Source organism: Erythrolamprus reginae, chromosome Z, assembly GCF_031021105.1.
Source record: "Erythrolamprus reginae isolate rEryReg1 chromosome Z, rEryReg1.hap1, whole genome shotgun sequence".
Classification (NCBI taxonomy): Eukaryota; Metazoa; Chordata; class Lepidosauria; order Squamata; family Dipsadidae; genus Erythrolamprus; species Erythrolamprus reginae.
This window is the reverse complement of record NC_091963.1, coordinates 123,128,675-123,139,709: the sequence shown is the minus strand read 5'-3', so window position 1 is coordinate 123,139,709 and position 11,035 is coordinate 123,128,675. Positions and strand designations below refer to the sequence as shown.

The 11,035-nt window shown below is 37.1% G+C and overlaps 2 protein-coding genes across 2 annotated transcripts; both read left to right on the top strand.

The window, feature by feature from the left end:
- Positions 1-606: 606 nt before the first annotated feature.
- Positions 607-1,539, top strand: LOC139154031 (olfactory receptor 14I1-like). Its single transcript, XM_070728460.1, has one exon. It carries the CDS (start codon positions 607-609, stop codon positions 1,537-1,539), a length of 933 nt encoding a protein of 310 aa, XP_070584561.1.
- A 7,713-nt stretch (positions 1,540-9,252) lies between these two features.
- Positions 9,253-10,179, top strand: LOC139152893 (olfactory receptor 14A16-like). The gene has a single exon (XM_070726260.1). It carries the CDS (start codon positions 9,265-9,267, stop codon positions 10,177-10,179), a length of 915 nt encoding a protein of 304 aa, XP_070582361.1. The 5' UTR covers positions 9,253-9,264.
- The last annotated feature ends 856 nt before the right edge of the window (positions 10,180-11,035 follow it).

The window sequence follows — 11,035 nt, the reverse complement described above, 5'->3', positions numbered from 1 at the left end:
TGATTTAACAAAGAAATATATTGAAATATTGAATTAACATGAACTACATTGGTACCTCTATTTAAGAACTTAATTTGCTCTGTGACCAGGTTCTTAAGTAGAAAAGTTTGTAAGTAGAAGCAATTTTTCCCATAGGAATCAATGTAAAAGCAAACTGCATGCAAACCCATTAGGAAAGCAATGAAAGCTCAAAATTTGGGTGGGAGGAGGAGGAGGAGGAAGAAGAAGAGGAGGAGGACAGTCGCTGCCAAAAGAAGAAGGTGAGGTAAGGGGAATTTTAAAAAAATCCAAAACTTTAAGGCTTAAAAAAAAAAAGAGGGTGCCTGTCATACACTGTGCCAGAGAGAGAAACCAAAGGGGAATGGCAAGAAACTGTCTGGGCCTTCGTGCAACTCTCAAATTACCTGGGAAATTTTTCCTGGCTCGGGTTCTTAAGTAGAAAATGGTTCTTAAAAAGAGGCAAACACCCGGTTCTTATCTAGAAAAGTTCTTAAGTAGAGGCGTTGTTATGTAGAGGTACCACTGTATTTCCATTTAACTGCAAAACTAGTCTCAAATTATTATGTTTCTTTTTTGTTTTTGCCCTGCAGATCCTAGTGAAGAGAGATGAACAATCTCACATTTTCTTTCTTTCTACTTCTTGAATTCTCAGATGTCAGGGATCTTCAGATTCTGTACTTCTTTATTTTTCTAGCTTTATACATGATAACTCTAATTGGGAATCTCCTCATCATTGCTGCCATAGCTATTGATTATCATCTTCATACCCCAATGTACTTCTTCATCATGAACTTGGCCGTGACAGACCTTGGAATTGTTTCTGTTTCTATTCCAAAATTAATGACTAATTACCTCACGAATAGCAGATCCATATCTTATTCTGAGTGTGTGGCTCAGGTTTTTTTCTACCTTTTCTTTGCCACCTGTGATGTTGCCCTTCTAACAGTAATGGCCCATGATCGCCATGTTGCCATCTGCAACCCTCTTCAGTATGAACGAATAATGCACAAAGAAGCTTGTATTTGCTTGGCAGCTGCAATGTGGTTTAGTAGTCTGTTTAATGCCATAATACAAACTGGCACCATCTTTTCAACTACCTTTTGTTCCAATAATATCAAGCAGTTTTTCTGTGAAATCCCACAGCTATTAAAACTTTCTTGTTGTAATTGTTATCTCACTGAATTTTGGCTTCTTGTCATTGTAGGCATTATTACAATTGTATCATTTATGTATATCATTCTAACTTATGTGAAGATTTTTACTGCAGTGCTCAGAATTCCCTCAGTCAATGGACAAAAGAAAACACTCTCTACCTGCCTACCCCACTTTGTTGTTATCTCTGTATTTATGTTTAGTGGATTATTTGTCTATGGAAGGACTTATATTGAGGATTCATGCAGCTCAAATATTTTTTTTTCAGTATTATATATTGTAATTCCTCCTCTGTTGAATCCATTCATCTATAGTGTAAGAAACAAAGAAATCAAAGTTGCGTTGAAGAAATGGTTACGCCTTGACTTTTTATCCAGATTTTTCTAACAGACTTCCTACATTCTGCTGAACTGAATGTAAATGATTTTCCTACAGCTTCTGCTCTGGCAATCTCACGCTACTCACCAGAGCCTACAAAACTTTTGCCAGACCCATCCTTGAATACAGTTCATCTGTCTGGAACCCATAACACATCTCGGACATCAACACCCTTGAAAATGTCCAAAGATACTTCACCAGAAGAGCCCTTCACTCCTCCACTCGAAACAGAATACCCTACGAAAGCAGACTATCAATCCTAGGTCTAGAAAGCTTAGAACTACGTTGCCTAAAACACGATCTAAGTATTGCCCACAAGATAATATGCTGCAATGTTCTACCTGTCAATGACTATTTCAGCTTCAACCACAACAACACAAGAGCACGCAACAGATTCAAACTTAATATTAACCGCTCCAAACTTGACCGTAAAAAATATGACTTCAGCAACCGAGGTGTCGAAGCATGGAACTGATTACCTGACTCAGTAGTGTCAACCCCTAACCCCAAATATTTTTTCCTTAGACTATCCACGATTGACCTCTCCAGGTTCCTTAGAGGTCAGTAAGGGGCGTGTGTGCCTTCCGTCCCCTGTCCAATTGTCTCTCCTTATCTCATTTATCTTTTCTTCCTTTCTAATATGTTCACCTATACTTTTATATCTTTTCTTCTATTCTTTTCTTTACTTATATTATTACATATCTTCCTCTTCAATGTGAATTATGTATTGGACAAAATAAATAAATAAAATAAAATAAATAAATTACTTACACCGCATAACAAGTATTCATTTGTGTTCAATTTTTATTCACTTTTCCTTCACTTTTATTCATCATCTTGATATCTGCTCATTTTGAGTTCATAGTCAGTTTTTATAATATATTTTTAAGCATGTAGCTCTCTTATAGTTTTATTTATGGTGGTAAGATTTACATTTTATTCATGAATGTTTCCTTTCCTTCATCTTTATTATATTATCGTGCAAATTGTTTATCCAAATACAAAGTACTGTATATACAAATCAAGTCATATATTTTGTATGAGAAAATGAAATTGACTTCTGTGTGCTTATTACAATATGGTAATTAGCAAATCAAAATAAAATTGATTTTTGTGTGCACATAAATATAATTAGCTTTTAGTAACTATAAAGCTACCTCCAAATGTTTCAGTGCCAGCTATCATGTTACATAATAATATCCCAGATTGTTAACAACATTTAAGTTGCAGTCATATAAGCCATATAAGTCATATAAATTGCAGTCATATAAGCAATCTTTGCTTACCATGCATGGGATATGAATCAATATTTATTATTTATTTATTAATTTGACTTCTATGCCGCCCAATCCCAATGGGACTCAGGGAGGCTTACAACAATATAAAAAAAACCATATTACTATAATAAAAAGAAATCAAATATTAACCATTAAACAATAAAAACCTCATATAAAACCTACAAAGCAAGCAATCCAATCAACATACATGCATACCACTCATACACAATTCGGACATGACAGATGTAATATTCATGGTCCACAAGCCTGCTGGCAAAGCCAGGTCTTCACAGCCTTTCGGAAGGCCAGTAGGGGGGGAGCAGTACAGAGATTGGGGGGCAGTTGGTTCCATAATGCCGGGGCAGCCACAGAGAAGGCTCTCCTCCATGGCCCCACCAATCTGCATTGCTTAGTCTAAGGGATCTTATTAGTCTCTGGGAGGTATGCAGCAGGAGACAATCCCATAAATAGTATGGTCCTAAGCCATGTACGGCTTTATAGGTAATAACCAACACCGTGAATTGTGACCAGAGACCAATCGGTAGCCAGTTCAGCATGTGGAGTGTTGGTGTTATATGAATGTTCCACGGCTCACGTGGCTGCATTCTGGACTATCTGCACTCTCTGAACACTCTTCAATGGTAGCCCCATGTAGAGTGCATTGCAAAAAAGTGATGAGTGCCGTTAAAGGAATATGTTTCAAACATACATAGTTGGCTTATATGTATTGTATTACCCAAATACTCATATACATTGTATTGACAATCTCCCCCTTGAATGATCAATACATATCTATTTATATTTTCATATTATAATTTTTGCAACATTCTTTGTGCTTTATGATCCTTTGTGCTTTAGTAAACTGATCGGCAATATTTTCATTACTCACACAATATACAAGCTTAATCGTTTTGTTTTGTGCACTTTGTCACACACTCAAATATCTGATATCTGTATGTTTCAATTTGGTTTTCACTGCAATATTGTTAGCCATATTGATGGCAGACTGATTGTCCTCATACACAGTTATTGGTTCTTTGATATAAATATTTAGACTTTTTAGCAATTTTTTATAAAATATTAGATCTGTACACAACAGCGATAAACTAGAGAACTCCATCGTTGACAAACTGATATGCTGTTGTCTTAGGGACTTCCAACCAATCATAGATCCACTTAAGAGCACAACTAATCCTGATGTGGATTTTCTAGTTACTGTATCAGTAGTAAAGCTAGCATCTGCATAGGCTGTTGCTCCTGTTTTGGCTCTAAATATAAAGCATAAAGAATGGTATGTTTTCGATATCTTAATATTCTTTTAGCCACCTTCCACTGATATTCAGTTGGCTCAATATTATACCCTGGCAACTGATTTACACTATAGATAATATCCAGTCTTGACCAATTACTTAAATATAACAAGCTTCCTATTAAAGATTGATATAATTCCTTATCCAAAACTGAATATTTATTATCACAAAATCTGTTTCCAGGGTTTTTTTTTAATCCTTGCAATTCTCCATCTTAAACCTTTTTAACAAATTGTTTATTTTCTTTGCTTGTGAAATCCTGTATCCTTTATCAGTTTTCTTTATACCTAAATTCCAATAATGTGTTACCTCGCCAAGATTTCTGATTTTAAATTTCTTCTCTAACTCAGCAACAATTTTCCCCACTTCCTCTTTTGTTTTGGTGATAATAGCTATATCATTGGTGAATAACAACAGCAGTGACATAAAACCATTTCTACACATTCTGAATAAATATGAGTCAGCAACACGCTTGAAATCCCATGTTGCTTAATTCCTTGACTGTTGTGATTCCGTCCGAGGCCCCTCAGGGAACGGCTGATCTTCTGTCGGTTTCCTGCTCAGAGGGGGAGGATGAGGAACAGGAGGTGCAGGCAGACGAGGAGGAGGAATCCCAGGCTGAGGAAGAGGGGGAACAGCCAGAGGCCCCCGAGAGGGAGCTCTCCCCAGCAAGCAGCCTGGATTCCTTAGAGGAAAATGCACAAGCAATAATCGATCTGCGACAGAGAAGAGCAACACAAAGAAGGGACCAATTGGCTAGGTACTTTCAGCACTAAAGAGGCAACAGCTGGGTTTGGGTGTGGTGCTCTCCGGAAAGGCTAAAAGGCAGACCCACCCTTCCTGGCTTGTGGAGTATTATCTTTGGGAGTCCTGGGACCTGGCTGTGATCTTTGGCATCTTGGAATTCTGGTTTGTGACTTTGAATACTGAAACCTTGGGGGGAAAAGGTGGGGGTCTTATGCTCTACAGTGGTGGGTGTGCCAGCAAGAAGTTTGCTGTATTGTCTGGACATCAGGACTCTGCTGTAAAGTCTCCTAGCCTGCCTGTTGAGAAGAACAGGTTTTTCTCTGTGTTTATTTTTCAAGCTATAAAGTACTTTTGCTTTTACCAGCGTGTCTGGCTGTTTTTTCCAGTTGGTGTTGAGGTCTGGGGGAACCCAGACAGAACATTGACTATGCATTTATTCCATTCATAGACAGATTGTTTGAGACCATAAAGACTCTAAGTTTCCAACATTTACCTTTATTATTACTCACAATACCAGGTAGAATTCTCATATATATTCTGTGTTGTAGAGGTGCATGCAAATAAGCCATCTACTCTACATCAATATGGTGAATACAACATCTATTCTTGGCAGCCCATACCAGGGTGGTTCTTAAAGTTGTTGCCTGCAAGCTTGGTTCAAAGACTTCATCATAATCTGTCTCCAACTGAGAGAAACCCTGTGCCAGTCTCACCTTGTAAGTAATTTTACCATTTGAACTTATAGACCCATCGGCGGCCAATCACACATTCATTCTAACAATACTTCATGGCATCGGATGATCGCAACCAGTGGCTTCATTAAATATTAAGTAGTAGGGGGAAGAGGATATATCCCTGCAGCACCCCACAAAGTAGGGGCCTAGAGGTGGACCTCTGCCCTCCCATTAACATTGACTGTGAGTGACCAGAGAGGAATAGGGAGAACCACAATAAAACAGTGCTTCCCACTCCTAACCCCTTCAGCTGTCACAGAAGAATACCATGGTTAATAGTATTGAAGGCTGCTGAGCGGTCAAGAAGCACCAGGAGAGAGGAATGACCCCACCCCAAATCTGCCAGAGATCATCCATCAGCATGACCAAAGCATTTTCTGTACTGTGACGAGTCCTGAAACCAGACTGAAAAGGGTCAAGATAATTAGCTTCATCCAAGGACCGCCAGAGCTGGAATGCCACCACCTTCTCTACAACCTTACCCAAGAAGGGCAGGTTGGAGACTGGCCAAAAAGTCTTCAATTCAGCTGGATCCAGGGACAGTTTATTGAGGAAGGGTCACACAACCACTTCCTTCAGCCACTGTGGAAATGATCCCTTACTCAAGGAAGCATTAATCAGTGCCTGGATCCAGCCACGTGTCACCTCCCTGCTGGCCAAAACCAGCCAGGAGGGGCATGTGTCCATTAAATAGGTGGAGGAACTCACAGCTCCCATGCCCTTGTCCACTTCATTAGGCGTTACCAGGTCAAACCTATCCCAAACAATAGGCAAAGACCTGACCCTGTCACCTCAGTCTGAATTGCTCAATTGGAGTCCAGATCATTTTGAATCTGAGCGACTTTATCTGCAAGAAGCTGAACTAATTCCTCAGCTCTACCTTGTAAGGGCTCACTGCTCCCTCCCTAAATAGGGTGGCTGGGCGAGACTCTGCAGACACAATAAGGGCAGTAAAGTGTGCAGACTTTACCACCCCTATTGCCACAAGGTGAGTCTTAATAAAAGCTGTTCCCTTTGTTCGGTCTGATTCAGAATTACTGACCCTCCATAGTTGCTCTAGGTGTCTCTTTTGGCATTTCATCTCCTGGAATTCTTCAGTGAACCAAGGAGATCTCCAGGGTCTACTGCTTTGGAAAGGCTCAAACTCAACCCTGATAAGACGGAGTGGCTGTGGGTTTTGCCTCCCAAGGACAATTCCATCTGTCCATGCATTACCCTGGGGGGGGGATTACTAACCTCCTCAGAGAGGGTCTGCAACTTGGGCATCCTCCTTGATCCACAGCTCACATTGGAGAAACATCTTTCAGCTGTTGTGAGGGGGGCGTTTGCCCAGGTTCGCCTAGTGCACCAGTTGCGACTGAACACTGGCAAGTGCTTATGTTAAGACTTACCAAGTGGTGCTTAGGGCAACAAGATCACATATCATGTCACCCTGATTGCATCTGTGGAATTCCACTCAGCTCGCTCCCTCCTTAATGGGTGGGAGTGGGGAATAAACCTTTGCAGGGTAGTTCTGAGGACTTTAACAAGTTTTTTGTATTTTTAATGGTTTTAGGTTTTTAGAGTATTAATTTAAATTAATTGGATTTAGGATGCTATATTGTTGTTTTATATGTTATAAGCCACCCTGAATCCTCAGAGAGGAGCGGCATATAAATCCAATTAATTAATTAATTAATTAAATAAATAAATAAATAAATAAACAAACAAACAAGCAAAAAAATAAATAAACAAGAAAACAAACAAACAAACAAATAAATCATATGTAAGCCTGGTCATTTTTTCAGAGTCTATTACTTTATTAATTATCATGTTATCTGATGTGAGATTTTTGTCTTTCCAATTTTGTATGTATGCCAATCTTGTGGCAGTTATAAATAATTAGATAATAATTAGGTTTAGTATATTATCCTCCCACAAGTCCTAATAAATATGTCTCAGGTCTTATTTTGATGTCACATTGGGTCATTTCTTTTAGGCAATTCTTAATTTTTATAGAATAATTTCATGTCTTTTGGCATGACCATCATATGTGGTACTATGTTTCGTGCTCTTTTTCACATTTCCAACATTGAGGGTCTATGTTGGTATGTATTTTGACAAGTCTAGTGGGAGCGAAATGAAGTTGTAGGCTTTCTTAATCACGGTTGTGATCCTTTGCTTTTGGGATGCAAAAGTAACCTCACTACAAATATAGCAGAAATGATCTGCTTTATTTAAACAGATTCAATGCATAACTAAATTTACTAGCATAAAACAATGTTTAAAGACGTTGTTTAACTCACCAAGTAACAGATACTATGACTTCTATAGAATTTGGTGATGTAATATTAGCTAATATTCCATCATCTTGGCATGTGTGGTGGTTTTCTATTAGTCACCAAAACTGACTAATCTATGGTATAAGTTGCATCATTCATTTTATAAACTTCATTTTATAAACTTCATACTTTATTAGTTGGTTACTTATATCATGGAAACTAGAGCCAATGTACATTTTAAAATGTTTTTTTTTATTTTTAGCACCCCAAAATTATGTAAGAATAGGTGTTTTCATGCTCACAATTTTTACCTGTAGAACAGTGAATCTGAGATATTATTATTCTGTGGGTTATGATAACTGGTCCTCCAGGAAGCTATTGTTTTCTTAATGGTCAATTATGGTAATGAGCACAGAGAAGTCAGTTTTATTTACATTTGCTAACTATGTTAACAAGCACATATGTCAATTTCATTTTGGTGTACAAGACTTTTGAGGGAAATAAAAGAAAATTAATAAACATTCAGAATAGAAATATCTATGACTGCAGATAGATGTTTCAGTATATGAAAATTAGTTGGACAGCAGTGACTTAATGGTGAAGAGAGATTTGGAGATATTTCTGTGTAGACTTTAAATAATGAATTAACCAAATATATAACATTGCTGTCTTTTTCACATGATCATTATGAAGAATAAAAACAGTTATAATTTCAAAAATGTGAACAAAACTTCATGGATGAACTAATCTCTAACACTTGAATTAGGAATGGCAAAATCATCTCAGCATCCATCCGTATATGAAAAAAAGAAAAGTGGGGTAAAATATGTTTCTATTTCTCTGTTTTTAAATAAGTTAGGTATTATTATTGAATGTGTACTAACATGACTTTTGAGTGTTAGCCTATATCTGGTAAGGAAATTGAGATAAAAGCATTGTCATTACTTATATAAACATACACAGAGAAATAAATCAAAAAGGAAATGTGTGTTCTCAAGATTTCCAAGTAAGAGATATAGCAAATTATTTTTATATTTATTGGTTAGATTTGCATTTCCTTTTTCCTAGAAGCACAAAGCATTATCTAATTTTCCCACACTATCACAACCAACTTTGTTCTACCCTTAGCAACTGTTTTGATCACTACCCCAGATAATACAACTGAAAAGAAGGAAAAAGAGGTTGGTGGTTGATTCTGTATGCAGATGGGTAAAAATGGGAAATAATGTATTTGAATATCCCCATTCTACAACCCTGTTTTCTGTGCTCTGAACCTCTGTTCATTATCTTTATGCTTCTTGGTGTTTTGTGTTCTCATCACATGTCAAAATGCTGTCTCCAAAACTTTAACTAAATTTCCCTCTTTTCTTTGTTTGTAGTTTGGCAGCTCTATCATAAATAAAACATGGAGAACCAAACCACAGTGTCTTACTTTCTGCTTCTGGAATTCTCAAAAAATCAGCATGTGCAGTTTTTGCATTTCCTTTTCTTTTTTGTGTTATATCTGACAACTGTAGCAACAAATCTTTTAATCATCTGTGCAATTGCTTTAGACCATCGACTACACAGCCCCATGTATTTTTTTCTCATGAATTTAGCTCTTCAGGACTTGGGCATTGTTTCAGTCATTGTCCCCAAATCCATGATAAATTATGTGATAGACACCAGACATATCTCTTACTTTGGTTGTGTTGCTCAAATCTTTCTCTTTCTCACCTTTGGGTCTTCTGATTTCTTCCTCCTGACAGTCATGGCATATGATCGATATGTTGCCATTTGTAATCCACTGCATTATGAGATGGTGATGAATTGGAAATACTGTATTGAAATAATAATTCTAGTGTGGGTTATGGGTGTCCTCTATGGAATGTTGCATACCACTGGCACCTTTTCCATCCCTTTTTGTTCTAATGTGGTCAATCAATTCTTTTGTGAAATTCCACATTTGCTAAGACTATCATGCTCTGATATAAATCTACTTGAGGTTGGAATTCTTGTGGCCACTGTCATTGCTGCACTAGGTTGTTTTACTTTTATAATTGTATCTTATGCAGTGATCTTCAAGACAGCATTAAGAATCCCTTCTGAAAAAGGAAGGCAGAAAGCCTTGTCCACTTGTATTCCCCATCTTACGGTAGTGTCTATGTTATTATTAAGTGGATGCATTGCCAATCTGAGACCTCCTTCTAACACTCCATCTTATTTAGATTTTGGGTTGACAGTTCTGTATACCCTTCTTCCACCAATGTTCAATCCAATCATCTATAGCATGAGAAATAAAAATATCAAAAGTGTCCTTTCTCAATTTTGGATGTTTTAATTAATTTGTTTAATGTTATTTATATTATTCATTTTTTTCATTTTTTCCCTTCTCTTAATAAAGTAATAAAGATAGAAATAGAGAGTTGGGATGGAGGCAAATACAGCCTCCCAAACAGGAGAATCATGGAACTCAAAATATTATTTGCAAAACTCTTGTGATGAAATGCTACTGATACTATAAGTGTAGTAACATAGAATCTTATTCTGAATTTGAGCAGATGTCAGTGAAACCAACTTCTCAAGTTTAACTGGAATTAGCCTTTTAGAATATTAAAATCATGCTGTGTTTAAGCATGGCTAATAAAATAATAGCAAGATAAAATACCAGCAAAGATAAAATGAAGTTGCCTAGAGCCAATAGGTACTGGAAAATTAAACTTTCCTGAGGTCATCAAGAGTTCCAGAAAATCAAAAACACCCATCCACTGAAAAGAGATTTGTAATGGCATCAAAGGCTGCCTTCTAAAATGCTTTTATGGGAGATTTTAACATCTATACAATTTCATAAAATAACAGATTTAGAAGCTTGATTTAGTCTAAACCTGTACAGTTTGCTTTTCTTGCCTAAGTGTGGTACCTTACTGTTATTTATAATGGATTTCATTTCATTAGATAGGCCTAGTGTTCAAGTATGTAAAGATCCTTTTGGATTTTGAGTTTATCTACTATAGTGTTGGCTATTTCTGCCAGCTTGGTGTAATCTGCAAATTTCTTTGTTTATTTGTTTGTTTGTTTGTTTGTTTTTGTTTGTTTGTTCAGTCGTTCACTCATTTGTTCATTCATTCAGCAGATAACACACCTAGCAAATTAGGGACAGGTAAATTAGGCAATAAGACAGTAGGGCACTAATGGTA

Excerpts from the sequence above, each read along its gene's own strand:
- LOC139154031 (XM_070728460.1), top strand. The coding sequence starts at position 607 with ATGAACAATCTCACATTTTCTTTCTTTCTACTTCTTGAATTCTCAGAT.
- LOC139152893 (XM_070726260.1), top strand. The coding sequence starts at position 9,265 with ATGGAGAACCAAACCACAGTGTCTTACTTTCTGCTTCTGGAATTCTCA.